The sequence below is a fragment of the Alligator mississippiensis genome, chromosome 3, assembly GCF_030867095.1.
Source record: "Alligator mississippiensis isolate rAllMis1 chromosome 3, rAllMis1, whole genome shotgun sequence".
NCBI classification, from domain to species: domain Eukaryota; kingdom Metazoa; phylum Chordata; order Crocodylia; family Alligatoridae; genus Alligator; species Alligator mississippiensis.
The window spans coordinates 62,431,484-62,453,937 of NC_081826.1; the positions used below are offsets into that span (position 1 = coordinate 62,431,484).

The 22,454-nt window shown below is 39.7% G+C and overlaps 1 protein-coding gene across 10 annotated transcripts in view; it reads right to left on the reverse strand.

The window, feature by feature from the left end:
- C3H8orf34 (chromosome 3 C8orf34 homolog) overlaps positions 1–22,454 on the reverse strand; it is a 545,250-nt gene that overhangs the window by 247,318 nt on the left and 275,478 nt on the right. For all 10 annotated transcript variants that reach the window (XM_059723997.1, XM_059724000.1, XM_006260932.3 and 7 more), the window contains 3 exons: positions 19,089–19,209; positions 11,385–11,887; positions 5,301–5,394 (listed from right to left, as the gene is read on the reverse strand). In XM_059723997.1, coding sequence (XP_059579980.1) covers positions 5,301–5,394; positions 11,385–11,887; positions 19,089–19,209 — 718 coding nt within the window. The remainder of the gene's footprint in view (positions 1–5,300; positions 5,395–11,384; positions 11,888–19,088; positions 19,210–22,454) is intronic.

The following is a 22,454-nucleotide window of genomic DNA, read 5'->3' on the forward strand; positions in this document are numbered from 1 at the left end:
ATGGAGTCACGCACCCTAGACACTGCAGTTCTCTCCCCATGAGCCATCCACCTGCCAACCATTCCATGGCATGGGACACAACATGAGCTCTAAGGTCTGGCCACAGCCCACCATTCCAGCGCCCCAGATTCTTACAGAGATAGAGCTCAGAGCAGGGGTCTCAGAGGTGACTGGGGTGGCTTTATGCTGTATTTCATTAATGAAAAAATTATAAATTGAGACAAGTCTAATTCCTGTGCCCTATTCCCACATGGCTAGGTGATGCCCCACATCAAAGCTGGTGTTCAGCCAGGGCTACCCTCTTCCTGATTGTCTCATGGTTGCCAGGGGAAAATGTTTTTTATGTAAACCCCAGACAGAAGGAAATTAAGACTCAACTTGCTCTGTGCCCTACTCCTGCATGACCAGGTGCTGATCTACGTGCCTGCATTACAAAATATAATCTCCCAAGACAAGGCTCTCCCACCTGCCAGTACTTGTCTCATGGATCCCAAAGCACTGGTGGGTCTTCAGATGCCTCCAGAGTACCTTGGACTGCATAGAAATTTGTACAACCTCTTCTTCCTCATGGAAGTCTTCCGTGAAATCCAAGAGGCTGCTTGGGCAGAAGCACCTGTAAGGGGTCTCAGGCAGGAGTGCAGCCATGCAACCCAAAGCCATTTGAAGGAGGCTGTATGCCATCATGAGCTTCTAGTGCATGAAGTCAGAAAGGATACTCCAAACTAACCTGATTTTTTGGCAAGAGGAATGCAGCAGGAAATTGAGCTTTCAGAATGAGAGGGTTATGGATTCATTGTGAGCTGCTGAAGTGAAAATTTTCAAGATTGGTAGTATTCTGCTCTGGCTCTGCTCTCTCAATGCAAGGATGGGCTTGCAGCTAGGAGTTCTTTGGGTGGATGTGATCCCCTTGGGTGGCCAGTTATTCAGTGGTCTTCTGTGTGCTCAGTTGTTTTTGGCACCCTGGCAGTCAGGGGAGCCCGCAAAGCATGCTGGGTATTGGGCTATGAACCTTCAGCAGTGCAGGCTGTCTATGCAGCATTCACCTGATCCTTGGAATGCCTGTACAGTCCTCTCCTGGTAGAGTTTTCTAGTTGGAGAGAGTTGGTGAGAATTCTTGTAGTGGTTCTGAATGCCTGTATGCAGCCTTTGACTCACAGGATACATCTACACATGTAATTAATGTATTAAACTGCTATGGGTTGCATGTCTACACATGTGTCCCAAACTGATAGGAGCATCCCAGTCCAGGTCTGCTTCTGCCCTACTCCACACCCCTGCAGCATCCAGGTGGAGCTCCAGACTCGCTTGGGTGCCAGCCCCCAGGCAAGCAGGGGGCATAAGGGCTGGTCCCAATTCTCATGTGGCTGGGATGCTCCCTGTTCGGGACCAGGACCCTCCCAGTCCCTATGTGGCCAAGAGACCTGTACCTGCTGAGACCCTCATGATCCCCATGTGGCTGGCTGGCAGGCAGCATCCCTGCCCAGTGGGGATGGCTTTCCTGGCCACATGAAGATCAGGTCCTAACCCAATCTCCACATAGCTGGGAAATAGCAGTCCTGGCCAAGACAGCACTCCCAGCCACATGGGCATTAGGATGGGTCCCGATTCCCACATGGCAGAGAGACAGCTGCCCCCGCAGCCAGGACATCATCCCCTCCCCCGCAAATCAGTGCTTAGTCAGGCCCCTACTCCCTGGCCTGACTAAGCACTGGGTGGGGAGATGCTTCTGGGCTGACCAGGAGCATCTCCCCACCCCAAATCAGTTTTTAGTCAGGCTCCTGCTGTCTGGGTGCATCCAGACGAGTGAGCACGTGCAGTTTGTGGAACTGCAAATCTGTCGGTGGTGCCTCAAACCACATATGCCTCACATGCGGGTGCTTGCACATGCAGGTGCTAATTTGCAGTACGGTGGGGTTTTTCTGACATTGAGAAATGTCGGTGTCAAAAAAACCCATACCAGAGTCCAAAGTGAGGCTGTGCATGTGGCGGCAATGTGTGCCACCTGAAACTGCAGCCTAGGCTCCGTGCTCTCAGACTGTCACTGCTGGAGCCCTGGGAGTCCCCCAGAACCCCAGGTAAGGCTGCTGGGGCCATTAGGTTAGTCAAATGCACAGTAAAGTGCTTTGTATAGATATAGCAACAGAGAGTGATACAGATTTACACATCTATAAATCTGACTGACTGGACTGTAATCACAATACAATCTTATTTAAGATCAAATTAAGAAACCCAATTGTTATATTATTTTGGGTTCAAAGTAGCAGTTAATATAAAACTCTTCCTTTTTTCTCCCATCATTATGGCATTTCTGTAATTCTTCAGGATAATTCTATTGGATTTTCCTTTATAGTAATATAACTAAAGAGTTCCAGACTTTTCTATCTTGGGATTTATCATAGAAAAATAAATTATGTTTTTTCCCCTTTATCCCAATGTGAAACTTTAAAAAACATTGTTCATTTCCATTTCTTTTGGATTCTTTCTACTTTATTTTACAAACAAAGGGAAAATTTTTCAAAGAACCTCAAATAACTTATGAGCTGAAGAACAACTTAAAAGATCAGTTAGGAGCTAAATACAATTGACTTTCCAAAGAGATTTAGACTCTTAAGGGAACTCTTGAAAATTTGGTTTAAGGACAGATTTTTAAAGATACAAATGATAAGTTAGGTAGATGGGAATCGGGTGCTTAACTGTCATGATTGATTTTAAGATTCTTTTTTTAGGTTCCCAATTCACTTAGGCACATTTGGAAATGCTACCCTATATAAACTTGTCATTGAGTTTGAAGCACAATACTCACTAGAGGATATTCATTTAAAGAAGTCTATAAAAGAACACAAGGTGACTCATGTGCCTTCTCACCTAACTTTTTTCATAGATAGAGTTTTCCTATTGCCCAAGACTAGCTTTACACATGGTTGCTATTATCTCAGAGAAGTCAAAGAATGTGGTAAATATTACCCACATATAATTTATTAAAAGCTGAGTCAAAGAACAGGTGTTGCTATTGTAAAGATTAATTCTGCAGCTCTTCTGCTTAGACTCATAAATTATGAACTTTCAAGCCCTTCAACACTAAATCACATATACAGCATCCACACAGATTTATTAAATTTAGGATGAAAAATGAAATGTAATCAATTCATACCTTGCCAGCTGCTCTACCTTCAGTGAACACCCAGAACTGGCATCAGCAAGTATGCCAGGCTGCTCATTGGCTCTCTACATTACAGTTATTTCAACACCTGGGGGGTTTGCAGCTCCTATTTTCCAACAGTTGCAGTTCTGTGCTATGGGCTTGGCTACAGCACTAGCATTCCACCTCCAGATGGCTGCTATTAGCACATAATTATTATTTTTTTAAACTAATTTTTCAACCCAATTTACCTTTCTCATATGTCACATAACATGGCAATATTGCTTAGATCAAAATATTTTGCTCTGCTCTTATAGTTACAATAGTACAAAGAATAAACCACTTTAAATGGCACAATGGACAACTATGTAAGATGCCAGACAGACTTACAATCAAGGTGCAAGCACACTACAGCTATAAATTCTTTTCACGAAAGAAACTATTGTTTACATTTATAATTTTTTCTTCTCTGTTCTGTCACAAGTTTAAGCTAAATCAAAAAGTGGTATAAGCATCAAAGAGATTCTATAATAGTTACACAGTGGGCACATCAACATGTATATTAAGAATCTTTTCCTAATGCGCATTAAATTTAGTACCTCTAATGTGAGATACTAAACAAATGTGCACTTGGCTGCCTTAATGTACAATAATGAATGTGCACAGTTTTTAAGTGGCTCTGAATGTGCAATAGCCTATTTTACTACACGTTAGCATAATTGTATTTTTTTATGTGATGCTTTAATGCACAGTACAACAGGTTACTAGGCTCTGGAAACTAGGTTTGTTCAGTCTTAGCAAGAGAAGGCCGAGAGGTGACTTGATAGCCGCCTACAAGTAGGTAAAGGGTGAGCACCAAGATCTAGGGGAACAACTCTTCAGAAAGGCACCTCCAGGGAGAACGACCAACAGGCACAAGCTAATTGAGGAAAAACTTCTTTTCTTTAAGGGTATCTAGAATCTAGAACACATGCCCAGCAGGGGCAGTGCAGTCACCATCCTTGGAGGTGTTCAAGAGGAGGCTGGATGAGCATCTCACTGAGCTCGTTTGAGCCCAATAATCTCCTGCCCATGGCAGGGGACCGGTCTTAATGATCTTACAGGTCCCTTCCAGTCCTTTGATTCTATGATTCTATCATTAAAGCACATGTGTAGATGTGCCCAGTGGGCTCAATTCAATATGCATTTAAACCTGCACTGCCTGTGAATCCATGGTAATTTTCACCCCTGGGGAGCGGGTCCCTTGACCATATAGCTCTGGATCTAGCCCTTTACCCAGGGCTGAGTATCACCTTCATGATACTCATCAAATAAATAAGAATTTTAGGTTTAACCTAAACTGAGCCCAAATCCATTGCACTAATGTAGAGACAGGAAATGTAAAATTATTTTGTTGTGACATTGAGAATGTTCTGATTCATACTTTGGGAACTACAACATTTCAATTTTAATGTGCAAGTCATATCACAGGCTAACTGTGAATTGACAGAGTCACATGAGCAGATATAATTCTTGAAACGTTTAAGGGACAGCATTTGAAAAAGGATATTCCATTTATCATACATGATTTTCACTAATTATAAATAATGCCATATCTGCAACTATTCCATTAGCAAAATGACCTAACCTACTCTAATGCTACTTATTTAAGCAGTTTCAGTTCGACGTGCAATAAAACCTGAAATAGTTTTAGAAATAGCACACATTTTCACACTGGCAGATCACAAAACTACTGTGCTTCAAACAGTTTTGCAGGACTTCTGATATTTCAAGCAAAATTATTTACAATACTTAATGGCCAGATACAATTGGTTAAGACTTCAAAATATGGAGATTTAAAGAGTGTGTTACTTGTTAGCCCTTCTCTCATTTAGGTCAGGATCCCATTGACCTTTGCTAGCATGATTCTACCAACAGCCTGCAACAGGGCTATGGTGCTTACATGATTCAGAACATACAGTCTTAACTGTAAGAACACCTATGTTAAGAAACCCTTTAAGACTATGCATTCAGTCATTCAGCTCTTACTTATCGCTTATGTAAATAATCCTAGTGAATCAAGGTTACTTGTGTGATTTAGGAGTACAGGATCAGGGGAGGGAACAAGTATTTTTTACATACACTCTCTAATATACAATCAATGACCAACAAACACACTCACATTTATCTTGATCAGCTTCCACTCCTTCACTCTCTGTGTCACTTGGCAATATCCAGGGTTGGTGGACAAGTTGAAGTTGTTGTAAGAATTCATCCTGTCATAAACAGATTTCTTTTAGATAAAGTTACTTTTAAACATTGAATAAAAATATAGACAGTAGCCAACACTGTGACCACAAGTAATTGGACAAACCAATCGAAGTCTTCCCTATCAAAATAACCAAACATGTAAATGACTGTGCAAGCTTTGGGGTCATTTTCTAAATTTATTTTTTCTTTTCTTCTGGGAAAGGATTATTCCCTGAATAAATACTTTTATAATTCCTGGATCTCATCTCAGAGACACGGTAAAAAAAATTCCTTTGAAAAAATACCATGAATGCCAATGCTCTTTGATTCGTAGCACTTCTAGGAATTGTCATATAACAGGAGTTAGAAAACCTCCGATAATGAGGTTTGATTTTGATTCTATGGTAAAACTCCCATTGATTCCCATACTGCAAAGTCAAAGCCCTGTGACCTAATCCAAAACTTAATGAAAGTCAATTAAATTTTGTCCACAGGCTTCCATGGGGGCAGACTTCAATAGGTGCAGGATACCTTTGCCTCGTGGTATCTCAAAGCCACTGAAATATGGAAATGTTTATCATCAACAGGTTTAAACTGTTTATAGTAAAAGACAATTGGAAATATGGTTATATTTAAACTTTTTAAAGTTAGTTCCAAACATAAAAAATGAAATGGCAACTTTTTTTACAATATTCCTGAATTTCAGAGAGTAGTGAGACAATTTAGTAACTGATGTATAGAAATGATTTAACATTCAACAGCAGTGCAGAATTCTGCGATGCGACAGTATGTTTGAAGATGAAGGATTGGGAGTATAATTTAAAGGCTGTAAACATCCTAGATCAGGGGTTGCCAACTAGGGGTAAACGTACCCCTGGGGGTACTTGGAAAAGGGGCTAGGGGGGCACGCGCGGACGGGCGGGCAGGGATGGCGCACCACCACCCCACACTGCCTCCTCCCAAGAGCAGGGTTGGGGCGGGGTGAGGGCAGTGGATCTCTTCTGCAGGCTGCACAGGTACCACCCCACCAACTGAACGCAGTGGGTGGGAGCTCATTTATGGTGGTGGCCACCGCCATCTACCACCCCACTCCACCAGAAGTATACTCCTTAAAAAAGGCTGAAAACCCCTGTCCTAGATACTCAGCTCCTACTAAACAGGTGTAACTAAGGGAGATACATCAACCTGAAAATCTGGCTCCACAGATTCAGAATTCACATATGTTAACACTTCACATATGTTAAATCAGATAATCAATTTCAAACTAGAAACATTGTTTGCTTTACTCAGCTGCCATAAGCTGAAGATAGGACTGACCAGGCAAGACCTAACTTTTGGGAGTAAATTATTTACTCAGTCAGTGATCCTGTTAAGAAAAAGGGAAGTTACAACACTAAAAACACTATGTACAGGGCTAAAGGTCCACAGACTTCAGCCTTATGCATGTGTTTTCATTTCAATGAATTTTATTAGTATCAGAATGAAGGCTTTGACTGCAATCATTTGGTTGTGGAGCAGGCTTCCTGCAGTATGGGTGCACTGCTGCTATCACATGATTAGGCTGCTCTTTTATCACTTTTGATCATCTTAGTGTTCTTTAATAGCCTAACCAATAAGGAAAGAAAAAGAGAGGAGAATTGGTCAAGCAACACTATAGAACGGAATCAAAGCATGCTACTAAAGAGGCATAAAAGTTTATATTCCCATCACTAGCCTTAGATCCTGTGTTAGGGATATGTGGAGTCCAACTGATGCAAAAGCATTGTGATCAAGACACCTTCTCTTATAAATAGAATTCTTCAGTAAAAATAAAGTTCACATACCTGGTTTTGAAGAAAATCTGAACTGAGGCCTTCAGCACTGATGTATGCATGGGTCTCTCAGTACAGAATTGGTCCTTAACATTTTCTCACACATTACTGCCAAATGAATTGCTGCATAAACTTGCTGCCGTGGAAGTGCCACTCAAATAAAACTGCCTAGAGGGATTGTGTTATATGCACTTTGATTTTGGGGGGTTTTTTGGTCAAGTGAAGCAGCAGGAGCTGCAGAGGAACACCAATAGTGTGTGTTCTGGGGTAAGAAGACAATGAAAGAAAAGGTCACAAAGGCCCTGCTGCCTCACAAAAAAATGTCATGTAGGCTCCATTAGGAAAACTTTAGATAGACTCAAAAGGGCTGATTAAATACATTTTTAAAAAAGCGCATCACTTTAAACTTGGTGGGCTCGCATGCTGAGCCTAGCGCATACCCAGAAGAGGCATCATGTTAGTTGGATCTGGCTTGCCCAATGTCTATATAGATTAGGTGTTTAAGTGGGGCTTTTTGGCACTTTTATCTAATAGCTGATAGCTTGAATCAGCTATTAGATAACCCCAACTTAAGCACCTGATCTATCCAGACGCTGCAGAGCTGAGTCGAAGTAATATGCTGCCTCTTCTGGTGATGCACATTCTTTGGGGGTTTTCTTAATGTTTGCAAACAGCCAAGGCAGCCCAGACATGATGCTGGTAATGTCCTAGATGCAGGCCTGAAAATGGGAGTGAGTGAGTAGTGCATGTTGTCAAAGCAGTGAACCCCCTTGCACTGTCTGACATAGTTTAGACATGCCCACACGATTTCTTCTTTCCCAATCCAACTCAAAGTATGTCTATAGTCCTGCTTTTCTTCTGTGACAGTGGGTAGAGGCAACGGTTTCCAGTTCATTATACTGGGGGCAAAATCAGCAGACTGTTCAGGTCCATTGAGGAAAATCCCTGTAGTCAGTGCTTCATTAAGTTCTTCCATTAGTATTAGCAATGCTATCTATCACAAGACAAAGAATGGACCTATCTATAATACTCCAAAATCTGATCATAAGTGATCATAAAATGGAAAAATAAAAACAGCAAAGAAAACTAAAAAAGAGGCATAAAAGTCCGCTCTGAAACTATGCATGTGAGTTTTCCAAGGGATACAATACACAGAACAGACTTAGTAACATCTTCCAAAATGTAGTAAAGCAAGCCTTTTCAGGAAATGAGGAAGTGATCTCATTGCTCTGTCCACCTCATCTCATACAGTAAATGTACAGTAAACACACATACAGTTTCATGAATAAATTCCTTTGCATACAATACAATTCTGTTCTTCTGGTCAGAGCCTGTGCTGTGTTTCTAGGAGATTTAGCATAGAGCTTGATGCCCAAGGGGAGGAGGAAGCTATGGTGGCTGTAAGATACATATATCAATGTTGGGCTGTTCCAAGGACATCTAGGACTTCCCCATGCCACCACAGCCCTCTAATTTAGTGCAAAGGTCTTATTCTCACTTGCATCAGTGTATATCAAGAGCATTTTAATTGATATTAAATAAATTACTTCTGATTTATACCAGGGTAATAAGAACAGAGTCTCTTCATTTAGGTATAATGTCTTATTCAATAGGAAATCCAAATTAGTTAAATCTTCCTATTGTAAAGATGCATGGTAAATGACAGGACGAAAAATGAAAAGATATTTAAACGGTTTTCAGTTATTCGCATTTGTACATTGATTGTAAAAATCCAGTGGTTCAAGATATGAAACTGGAACTAAGCAAGTCAGTGGTACTTTCCTCTCACAACAGTTGAGATCTATAATTGAGTTGTATCAAACTAACAGATCCTGTCCTGAAGAGATAAACAAAATTCAACATTTCTTTGTCAAGTTATGTAAAATACAAAGGAAATGGAAATACTAAATATATATGTGTATGTGGAATATAAATGTATGTGGAAAAAAAAGATTTAAGACTTGATTTATTAGTCTTATAAAGATATTTCTCTAGGTAACATATCTTTATTATATTCAGTTTACCCATGAACAGACTTGGCAATATAATGCACCTGCTAGAACTGTAGATAAAGTATTATTTATGTCAAGAGACAAGAATTCCTGAGCACAAAAACTCAGATCATTAGACAACTTGTAATTCTTTTTGATGGGGGTCACACAGCTAAAATCCTGAGCATTTTTTAAAAGCTTAACAGCTGACATGTTAAATCTTTGCAAGTTATTTGAGAATTGCTCTATAACACCATTAAACCATGCCTGGTTTTAATATGATCTCTACTACAAACCCAAGAATAACTTTTTCTGGATTTTATTTCTTATTAGTTTTTAAAACCTGCATAGCAAATTTACATAAAGCACTAAAATATATTAAGAACACTTCACTGAATTAGCTTATCATTCCATTTAATGATAACATAAGTTGTACTTTTAAACTACAGGTCTACACAGTGAATTCTTCAGCTCAGTAAATCATATCCTAACAAGATCCCCATGCAAAATATGGAAACTGTTTGCTAGAATTTTGCAAATCTACTTTTATCAATTAAGTAATTTTTTTCTTGCTTTCACCAACTTTAAACGAGTTTAACTCCACTGGTTTCAGTAGTTACTCCTGATATACTCCTCCTCTGAAGAAGGAGGTGGTCTTTTTGGTTTATCTCAGGCTTTCAGCATAGCATCTCATACAGTAGATGTACTGTAGCTGCAGTGCAGTCTTATCTAATAGAAGTTCTATGGCACAAGCCTAAAGGGTAATAAATATAACTTTCCTTTCTTTTATGTGGTCCATGTAGTGAAGTGGGAGTGTGTACAATTACTGTACAAAGTAGTATACCTTATAAAGTTCAAATTTCCTACAGTTCTAATTTAACTGTTTCCCATGTTATCTACACATTCAGAAAAAGCCAGGGTTATTCTTGCCACAAAGTTGCTGTTAGGGATTCCTTACTCATCCTAGACCAGTGGTTTTCAACTTGTAGTCCACAGACCCCTGTGAGTCCACAGACTATTGTCTAAGGGGTTTGCAAAAGATAACTGTGATGAATCAGAAGTATGTGAATACCCACACTTACAATTCAAAGGACTATGTAGGTTTCTAAGGGAGAAGACAGGGAGAACAACAGCAGAACCTACATAGATTCTAATTTCTAGCAATGAAGCTTGTGAGGATGTTCAGAAACACTGGCAATTATGGGAAAGATTGCTCTCCACCTTCTGCAGATGTGGAGTCATTTTTGTCTCTGCTTTCTGTCTTCCATAGCACATAACGAAAGGTACATTAGGATTATTAAAAAAGTATCCAATGATAACCTCTGATTTTATTTCATCCCTAGAACTCAGTGTAACCAATGCCGGTATTTAATTTTTCCCACTACAGAATAATTAGCCTCATTTGACTTATTTTATGCCCTTCTGTCATTTCCAAACACTTTTTTAAGGCCAGTAATGTCTCTCAGAAAACTCATCTGGGGAAAAAAAATAGCACTGCAGACTCTGTGCTAACCAATCTATTTAAAAGGTATTCTAAAATTGGTAGTATCATTTCCAAAGTACTTTGTTTTTCTTTTCACTGTAGACTAATTATGTAAAACCTATGACTATGTAGGAAAAAGCTTTTTTATTCTGTGAATTAGACCAGTTTGGAAAGCAGTATTAAACTTATTAAGTCCTGCTCTACTATGTCTGTTTTTTTCAGAATGTATTTTTGTATTATTAAAGATAAAACCTACCAATTCAAAATGCATCTAATTAACATCATTACTTGCCAAATATTTCAGATATTTTTCTTGTAGAAAGTTAAACTTGAAAATAATCAGTGCTATGAAAAATTTAACTCAGAAATTCCACAAAAATGCTCTTGCTTAATATTTTGTACATAAGCACAGTCTTAGAAACAGTATTGCTCTCAGTAGGCATTAATTCTGCTGTCCATTATGTAAGTAAACATTCCATTGACCCCACTGGAAATGTAGTTTGCATAACTACAGGAAGATCACTCCCCAAATACTCAAACCTGAAAATACCTTGTCCCTTTTCTCAAATTTCTAATGCCATATGACTTTGATTCATCTTGGTGGTACGTTATTATAAGGTATTGGTGTTTTCATTTAAAGTGAAACACAAACTAAAACGCACCCTCAAATTCTGATTTCATAGTATTTATAATCTTAAAACTAGAGGGGAAAAAATAATTTTAAATCTTACTTCTGATATACTGCTTCTCTGAGTGACAGTTCCAACAATGTCTCCACTCATTTGGACAGCTAGCCCTGAAGGAGTTCCGAGGGTCCTCCCCATTTGGCTCTTAGATGTTAAAGACCTGCTTCTTTGCATACTAATGATTCCTTCCTTATTTTCCTGGTTGCTAGGTGTTAGAGGTCGTGACAGCAAACTATTCGGAGTCACAGGTCTGTTTCCTGTTGATGGAATTGGATGCCTGTTGGTCTGCATGTTGGGAGTCTGAGGCCTACTGTTTGAGATACTGCAGACCTGGGTTCTGCTGTTATTAGGCAGTGGTGGTGATTTATTTCCTTGCAGCTGGAGTTGAACATTTTTCCCAGATTGAGTTGGCACTTGAGGCCTTGAATTTTGGCTTGGTGTGGCTTGACGGTTTCCTTGATGATCTGAAGTAACTAAATTAGTAGGTTGACTACTAGGGCTCCTTGACAGCCTTGCTTCTTCCCAGAGTGCTAAGTCCTTTTCAATGTCTGCATGTAGAAAAAGACAATAGTAATATTTACATTGAAAGAATGGATACAATGGTTTGGATTTCACACTTCTTCATAATTTGCTAATTGATTTCAGGTTTGAGCAAGTGATTCCCAGGCCTCAGGGATAAAACTAGTGAAAACTCATTCTTTAAATTCTAGTTTTTTTGTTTGTTTGATTTATGGTAAAATCAGACATACCATATTTTTTTATACACTTTTCTATACAACATTTTTCAATCTACCTTTTCTATCTGGCTTTAAAAGCAGTAATATCATCAAACATTCCACCCAAGTTATACCACTAACTTCTATGCAATTATTCTTTTCTATAGAAGAGAGCTAGAACAAAATTCTGGATTCTGAGAGTCCTTAACTGTAGTGAGAGTGGAACATGAACTTGGTTCAAGTTGTGATTTTTCCTTTTGGCTCCTCTCTTTATATGGGCCAAAAAAACCCTCTATATCCAAACACCCTTAAACTTTCCTGCAATTGGAAATTTGACCAAATCTGGATCCAGATTTGATGGTTCTAGCTTGCAGTTGCACAGGCTTCACTGACTTCAGCCATGGTCTAAAATAGGGGTAAGGTAACCCTTGGCATGGGTGTCAGAGCATGGCACATGAAAGAATTTTGCTTGGCACAGCCGCCTCAGGGCAGACGGTGGAGAAGGGACCAGGGCTGCCCTGCTACAACAAGGACCAGGCCCCTTGTGGCTCCCCCACCATCTGCCTCTGCCAAGATCTTCAAAGTCAAGGTTACGGGAGTTTTTGGCACTCTGCCCAAAAATGATGCTGACTTCCGGTTTAAAACCTAAAGAGTGAATCTGGTCCTTTAAGGAGCGTCCTGTCCTACTCTTTATATAAATCAAACTCCTGAGTGATTTGAATGGAAGTTTACCTTTCTGAAATCTAAAGAATATACAAAAGGACAAGCAACATATTAAAAGACAGCTCAGAGTTTGTGAAGAATCTGTGCTTCTGAATTCATTTCAACAAAAACTTTTATGCTTCTAATTTTCAGGTGTATAACATCATTTCATTACATACCAGCATTATTAAGATGAGGATAGTTTGGTATGCTTGGAAGGTGACACAGTAAAAAAATGTCAAGAGGGCTGAAGGAGGCATTTACTGATTCATCTAATTTATGTCTAACCATTTCTCAATTTCACACCTTGACTGGAAGGTGTCTCTATTTCACCTTTGCTTTAATAAAGGCAACTGGTTTCCTTTAGAACAAACAGCAGCATGAGCCACATTTGCAGCTACTGTAAATCCATACAGCACCATTGACTTCAAGCCCCATGAAGTGAACCTACACAAAACCTTTGTGACAGCAATTAATTGAGGAAAACATAAATCCTAAAATAAGAATGAATCCTGAATTTACACTATTATAATTTAAAATCCATTCTCATTCATTTCCATTTGTGTTTACTGCATAAAAATGTTTACACTGCTCATTTAATAATTATGAACAACCACTAATAACATCAGCTTGCCATTTTAAAATTATTCGTTTTTACACATTTTTCACATTTTACACATGTAATTTTTTAATTAATTAGGTCAATTTGTTCATTGTTTGTGTAAAATAATATATTCAAAACATGAAAACACATTGTTATTAAAGATGATGATGAATGACCTACATTATTAGTGAAGTCTCAAGTGATATAATCTCCTAACTCTTTAATGATCAAGTGTCTTGCTACTAGCAAATTTAAAAGGGCAGTGACTGTTTATATTTCTGGTAGATAGTTGAGGATATTTCTTATTGCTGCTTTAATTTTTTAAAAATCTAATTGAAAGACTCACCTCATAAAATCAGCTTGTTACATTTTAAAATAATTATGCTTTGTAAGCAGTCTTACATTGAGCTTCTTTTAAAAAAAAAAATCAATACATATGACTTTGGAATTCATAAGATAACCGATTCAAATCCCCGGGATCAATACACGATAATGCAAGTTTCATCATTTAAACCAAACAGAACATTTGTAAAAAATTTATTTACCTGCATCTATGCAAAATGATTGAGGTTTCTTACTTCCTCCTTTGATCCTGAGGAAAATGTGCTGGAAAACTGAAATAACTGGGCACATCTACATAAGACATTTACAGTACAGATGCCTAATTAGCTCTACAGTAAATCCTCAGTATCTACACATGCAACCCTATTAGGCTGCAAGACACTAATTAAGTCCATTGCAGGTTAGTCTGTGTAAATACAAGTACTATCGTGCAGTTGGAGTTGTTTACTGTGCAGCAACACAGGTGTAGACACTGAAGGCTAACCCTGCATAGGGGCATCCTTGTGCACTATGCAGCCCTGTCACAGCGAGCTAAGCCAGGTCAGAGCAGCTCCAGTTGCCAGGCTGACCCTCTGGGCCCCTGACAGCTGGGGCTACTCTGTCCTGGCTGCTCAATGTGCTGTAGTCCTGGGTGCACATGAAGATGTGTCCGGGACCAGGGCTGTCCCTAGTGGGGCATGAATCGGGGTGATTACCCTGGGCCCTGCATTTTGGGGGGCCCCGCAAAGCCAGGCAAAGTGGCTGTGGCAACTCCACTCCACCACCACCAGCTTTGCATCCGGCCGCTTGCTCCCCCCCCCCCGCCTTCTCTTCACATCCAGGGCATGCAGGATTGAAGTGGGGGCAAGGCCCTGCATGAGCTGATTTGCCCCAGGCCTGTCACCCTGCTTGAGTCGGCTCTGCCCAGGAGCAATAAACTCCCACACAATATGAGCTGGAATTTATTCACTTGAATTAATTTCATCTGTAGATGTACCCACCATATCCTAATAAGAATTCTACACTGTTTTTTATAGGCATATGTTTCCTTAATTTTAGGCAGTAAATTAGTTTGCAGATAAACTAATGTTTTTACTCATTTCTTTATATATATATATATATATATATATATATATATATATATAAAAAAACTCAGAAGATTTCCCCAACAGAAACTTTACAGTCTTATTCCACACATTATCACTTTGATTTTGCTTCTGCATCAACTTTTTAAAAGCAATTAAAAGCATAAACTTCATTTCATGTTTCCAACATGATAGCATTATTTGTTACGTATCAAATGTTGCAACTGGGGCATGATTTAGGATTTTTTTTTTAAGAAAACCACCTGTCAATGTCATTTAAGGAAAATAAAATGTGGACAATCGACTGTTACAAGTACTTACATCTCAGAAATGCCAGGCTTAGAGTTTGATTTATAACATATTTACAAGATTTTTATGTATTGAAAAATTATTTTTATGATAAAACATATTCTAAAGGGGAAAAGTAACCACAGAATAACTACTCCAAACCAAAGTGTCAACTTGGCTGAATTAACTTCCAACAAAAAAACTGCTCAACCTTCAGGAAGTGCAAAGCTGTCCTTAGCCAGCTGTAACTTATGAAAGAAAAATGTTACTAGGCAGTTTGCAGAGACAGAAGAAACTTTATACCTGCTAAAAATGCTGTACTCACCTCTGCTGAATCAAAGCCAAATTCTACAAGTTTAGATATAGAAAATAAAGAGAGTAGAACAGGTAAGACCACATCTGAAAAATGTGGAAGAATGGAACAGATTAATCAAGAAGGCCCACTGCTACAGTACTCAGCTGAGGCCAGCTTATAGGGCAGAAATACATCAAGACAATTCCACAGTGTAGTGTCACCTACCAACAGCACAAACTGTATGAGGACAGATAAAGTATTGCAGACTACCCCAATATGAGTGTGTTAGAGTACCAAAGTAAAGAATAAAGGAACTATATGCAATATATCTCTTTGTATAGATATGCACTACAGTTTACCTGCTTCATATTATCTTGCATGACTGCAAGGAGTTAAATTAAAAGAAACTTTTCAGAAGGGAAACACACTAAAAGTGAAACAAAGATATATTGTAGAGAATACCAAGAGAGTTTGAGGGGACAAAAGAGAAGGTATTCAGTGGGCTATAGCCTAGCCTAGCTCCATTTTCCAGGCCTGAGTTTAGAAACACAAGAAATACTGAAACTTTAAAGACATTAGCTTTGGAGAAACAGGGTTGTGTGGGCAGTAGTCCAAAGTGGAGATGCACACTGATAGAGCAACTCAAAAAGCAGTATGCTTCTCCTAGCACACAGATGGAGGTAACCGGGGAGAAAAGAACTTACCAAAACTTGCAAGGAAACATTAAGGTTTAAACAGTAGGAAATGAAATTATGTAAATACATCATTTCTTGTTTTAACCCTTTGTTCTGTATGCTATGCACCTCAGGGTGAAAAAGAAATCATAGGGTTTAAGAACCTGGTTTTCATTCACTTCAGTATGTTTCTGGCCACAGTTGGAACTGCTTATTAACTTATCTGAAGGTTCATATTGTAGCAAGTTGATAGGTTAGACACAAATACTAAAGTAAATCTCATTTAGACTCTCTGTCTTTAACTGTTTTCTGAGATATAGTTAGTATCAGTACTAGAAGTAAAATAAAGTAAGAAAATACTATGCCTAAAAGGATGGAAAACTTAAAAGCTCTGACAGAATGCTCAAAATATTAAGAACAGTTGATCAATCTGTTTTATATAGCTACACAAGTTTAAAACATTGTACATTTCCAAGCAATGTATGCTCTGAAAAGAGAAAACAGCCAGAAGGTAGGTTTCTTTCTAACAGGAAGCTGGCTTTAAAGAATTTGAATCTTCATCTAGCTACCCAAACCAAAAACCTGAGAGCACTGGGGAAAGACACCTGGCTGACAAGAGATGTACATTTTAATAAAGAATTAGAGAAACTAAAGGAGTTTGTTAAAGAGGCCTCAGTCAGAAAGTGCTAAAATGATACTTCAAAGCAGGATATTGCAGCAGTCTTCTTAAAAAAGTATGATCAAAACTGTAGACTGGTGGCTTATCACAGGTGGTTTATCACCAAAAAATAATGAGGTAGGAAGGTGAACTACCCAAGGCCATAATACACTATTTAAAAAGGTGCATCTGGAATTTAGGAACCCCTCACTGCCCAACCTGTTGTCACTCCATGGACTCAGGTCCTGTATTTATTTCCACCTGAAAGTTTAGAGCACTGGTGCTCAACCTTTTTGTCCAGCAGGCTGAATGGGTAGTGCCACTGGACCCTCTGCAGGCCAGATCTAGATGGCGGACCTAATCTGGTGCCTGGGAGGAGTGGCAGGGTCCCATCTGGCCATGCAGAGGTGGGTGGGGAAGCATCCCAGCCCCAATCCAGCCATATGGGAGAAGAGGGGCCTGACCCCAACAGCGGGGGCCCTGGCCTGGCCCCAACCCAGCCCTGAGTGTGGGGAAGGCAGCATGACCCGACCCAATCAAGCCCCAGGGAGGGAAGGGATGTGGCCTGACCCCACAGGAGGAAGGAGGCATGGCCTGGGCTCAATCTGACTGGGTGGGAGGAAACAGGGCATGGCCCAACCCTATGGGGGGGGTGTGGCCTGGTCCCAACTTGGCTGGGCAGAGAGAAGGGGGAGTGGTCTGGAACTGGTGGGAGGGGCATGGACTAGCCCCAAACCATCTGCACACAGGGAAGGGGGCATGGTCTAGCCCCAATCTGGCCACGCTGGGGGAGGATTGTGGCCCAGCTGCGACCCTTCACATGGGGCTTGGGAGTTTAGCAGTAGGGAAGGGTAACAGTTTTACCTGCCACTGCTCCCTCACCACCAAATTTCCCAACCTGTGGGGAAGGCTCTGAGGGCCACATTTGGCCCATGGGACAGAGGTTGTGCACCTCTGGCCTAAAGTATTCTGACCCTATACTTTTGTGGTTAGGAGAAAAGTTGATTTGGAATTAGTTTTATATTATAACTTACCTTTTTATATCTGTCAATTCTATTTCATGTACCACATCTTCAAACCTCCAGAATCACATTTATTAAAAAGCAGGCTTGCTATTTGCTATGGTATCAGCATGAAGTGGTATGATGTCTAGTAAGTACAGCACAGACCTGCAGAACTGTATACTTCAAAATATTTCTAGGTTATGAATTGTTTAATATAACTTGTTATTCAGAGTAAACCAATATGATTTTGTAAAAATGGTGTATGTTTTGAATGATTTATTATGCTCAGTCTAAACAAAAATATTCATTACAATTAGAGGGAGAAAAAAGGAAGGAGGGAAAGCCGTATTCCAAGTGGCTGAAGTATATTTAAAACAAAACCCCAGTCAAAATACTTTCACACAAACTGTTTTCCTTTCATACTCTTAAAAAAATACTAATCCTATCAGTGCTTCAGCACAAATGACATTGCATATAATGGGGATAATCTTGCTGATTTTACACTGCCTTAGTTCTCCATGAAATCTCCCAGGCTAGGGACAGAAATTTATTAGGATAAGCGATCAGAAACTGGTTCAAATCTGTAACACAGCAGAAGTTCAGTGCACACAAACTACTTTCAGAATGGCTGAAACTAGTTTAAGATAAACCTGGATGGACACAGTATCAGATTTAACTGATTTAGGTTAAATGGGTTTACTGAACTTCTGTCCCAAATTCCCTCTAGATTCAAGTTAAATCACAGTCCCCTAGCATGCAGGGATGCTTTGCATCTCCCTGGCAAACCCCCCTTCACAGGATGGGCAGGCTAGTCTTGGCCCAAGCTCTCTGCTGCAGCCAAGCAGGGAGGCATGCCCTAGCATCCTCTGCCTTCTGGTCTGGGCCACTGCAGGCATGTAACTGCATTTCCAGAATGAAAAGTGAATGTCTGTTCACTTTCTTATCAGTTCAATCTATGCAATTTAGACTAACCTGCAAAGATTAAATTGGTTCAGCCTTACGCTTTTTGATTATCTATATACAGCCCCAGAGACCAAGCTGGCTCATTCCAGCTGAAGGCTTTTGGAAGTCTTATAAATATTAGGTCTAACACCAATACCTGACCACCAAGCACTGCATCAGTAGCTATTAAAATGTGTACATCAGAAAGTCATCGGGATATTTTTAAATGATCATACATATTCAAATTTAAAAGTTTAAAATTCTGTGTCTTCAAATAAATGTTGTATTTTTTCTGTCTGTCCAATGAAAAGCCAATGAAAAAGAAAGAGAGCTTACAATTAATTCTTCATCTACCCTTGTCAGCATATCAGCTAAGCCCTCCTTTCTTTTACTTATGAATTTTAATGGCGGTTGGGTGAATAGGGTTCAGTGTTTTAAGATCTTTTGTCACTATACATACCAGCCAGGTGTTTTTCCATGGTCTGTAATTCTTTAGCCGCTATGGAATCTTTTAAGAGTTTCTGGCTTGGGGAACCTCCATTTCTGATGCACATGATGTCCAGGTCCCATGCCGGTTGATGCTAACAGTTGGAAAGAAGAGAAATACTAAGATCTTTATATGTACTTTTACATGCATATCCAAAGTTTTACAAGAAAGCTGGAACAATATACTTTCCTAATTTAGGAATTTAAAAGGAATTAGTGCTCTGAAGTTTTAAGTAAATTTACCAGAAATGCTGCCTTGAAATAAAAAATTACTGGTATTTAGTATGAGATATCAATTTTTATTAGGGTTCTCAACCCCTGGCCTGCAGACCAGATCTGTTCCCTGGCTCTGTGACATCCAGTCCATGGATCTGCACACTAGATTGGTACACAGGGCAGTAAAGGACCTGATCCCAGCATACAGGACAAGGTGAAGGTGGCACAGGACCCTGAACCCAGCAAGTGGGGTTGGACAGAGGTAGAGCAGGTTCCAGGGCTTGATCTTGGAGTGTGGGACCCAATCCTACATAAAGGAGCCAGCTGAGACCACACAGGGCCCAATCCTGGCATGCAGGCCTGATTCTGGTGTGCAGGGTCCTATCTGGCCTATAGATTTCATATATTTCATAGACATTAGGGCTGGAAGGGACCTTGGAAGATCATCGAGTCCAGCCCCTCGCCCAAAGGGCAGAAAGTCAGCTGGGGTCATAGGATCCCAGCAAGATAAGCATCCAATTTATTCTTGAAGGTATTCAATGTAGGTGCTTGAGCCACCTCCGATGGCAGCTATTCCAGACCTTGGGGGCTTGGACAGTAAAGAAATTCTTCCTTATGTCCAGCCTAAAATGGTCTTGCAGTAGTTTATAACCGTTCAACCTTGTCATCCCTTGGAGCGCTCTGGTGAACAAACATTCTCCCAGATACTGGTGGTCACCCCTGATAAACTTACCACCCATCTCTAGCATCCAGTTATTTTACACACACACACACACACACACACACACACGTATATATACTTTTATATAAACCATTGTTCCAAACTAACATAACATTCTGGATCAAATTCTGCAAAGGTTTACGACCTGCATAGTTCCATTGGGCGCATCCAGATGACTGGGAATGTATGCTTCCCTAGGGAAAAGTAGCAGCAGCACACCTTGTGCTGCTGCTACTTGTCCCTGGGCAATGCCACTGCCATGTGCACTCTGGCACGCAGCAGCTCACTCCAGGTGGAGTAGGGGAGGCTGAGACCAGCAACTATGCAGCTTTACCTGGGGTCCTGGAGGCATCCAGGAGCTGTACCCATGGCATGCCTGCAGCAGGAAGCGTGGCTGGTAGCCAAAGTGTGGCTCTGGCCAGCCAGGCTCCGGTTTTGGGCATGCGTTGCTGCCACATGCGTCACCCTGTTTTTTTTGGTGTGGATCTTTTTGACACCGGGATTTCCTGGGGTCAGAAACCTCTCCCCCTCCCCCGCAAAGTAGTATCACGGAGAATGTGTGTTGTATGGCACTGCAGACAGGTCTGTGGTACCAGACACTGCACGTCCATGCTCACCTGGATGCACCTATCAATTTTAGTGGGATTGTACTTAGTTTAAATTACCATATAATTTGACCCCATACCTCTGCAAAATAGCACTTCTGGGAATATTATAGCATTTCCTAATCAACATTTTTTATCACTGCAAGTAGTATTCCTTTCAGGAAAAAAACCAAAATCAAGACAGCATTATAGCAATTTGGAAGGAATACTGGCAAGCAAAACACCTATTCTATCATTCGACTATTGAACACTGTGGTATTCAGAGTTACTAACTTATTTTTGGAGCTTGTTCAACGCAGTTTTAAAATATTTCTTTCAAAATACAACATAAGGAGGTAAACTTGTTAAGTTTCTATTTGTTCGTGATAAACTAAAATATTTGACCAAGCGGGCAGGGCTTAATCATAAAAAACAATGAACATAAAGATTAATTAAAACATTCTTATCTGTTTATCTGAACACAGACTATACATTGCCATTTATTACATTGCCAAAACATTGCATCCCAATACCTAGGTTTCATTTTGACAGGAAAAGCAAGTTAAATGTTTTCTTTGAACAGACAGACATATAGTTCTTAGATGAGAATACGTTGTGCATCAATCAGAATACACTGAATATATTTTACAGTATCTGTTCCAAATAAAGACCAGAGTGTCTTGCAAGTATCTAAACCTTCTGAAGCATACATTCTTTACCATACTTGACCGCATCACCGCAGGTCATGTTTATAAAGAAATAGCTAAACTGTGAAGTTCTACATTTGCTCAGGAAAAAGAAACTAACCATATTTCAAACCATATCAATTAGAATGACCAAAGCTGTTCAGGACTTTAACTGGCATATTTATTTACTGATGTAATTCTTTAAAATTGTTATAGTTATTTTTTTTCCCCGCTTTTGTTCTTCAAATTTCCTTACATTGCAGATCTGTCTCAAAAAATATATTCATGTTTGGTCCCGAGTAATGTCTAAATTGAATATCTGTAACTGAAAACAGCATAGAATTAAAGCTAATCCTGCAAGCAGAATAATGTCAGATTCAAGAGATACCCCCAATTGTCTCAGTCCTAAGAGGTGACTTCACTGGGAGCTCCAAGGAATTTGAAGTTACCAGAATCAGGCCCTTTGACTCATTAGCAAAATTCACATGCGTGAAATTACTCACATGCATTAGTGTGTACAAGATCAAGAACTTAAATTTTTACTTTAGTTATTTATGGCCCGATGCCAATCTTCTTACTCAAGCTGAATAACACTGTATTTCATTAGCTTTTCCATTTATATCTATTTATCTTGAATAGTTCCAATAGGACTATTTGCTGAGAAAATGAGGTTCCTCAGAAAGTTTATTGCTGGCAAAGAAGATCAGAATCAGGCCCTATATTATAGTTTTATATGGATCAGAATATATCCAGATATTTCTAGGGCTATACATGTTATTTTTACTTTTTAAATCCTAATGTCATTTTTCCCTGAGAATGAGATGGCAGAACTTAAATAAATAGTACAGAAAACCCCTTCAAACTTTAAAGAATTTCCTGTTTTATATTCATTTATATTATATTTCTATATTTATGTTTTATATTATTTTGTAAGTAGTGTAAGGGTGAGGTTGTTGCCATGATGATCCAGAGCTTATGCAAGAGTCAAGGATTTCGTTGAGTGATATCTTTTATTATACCAATTATATAGCTGGGATAAAGTTAGACAAGCTTTCGAATCACCCGAAGAAATCCTTGCCTCTCACATATTATTTCCTGACATATGGGCATGAATCTGGTGACTCTTTGGCTCA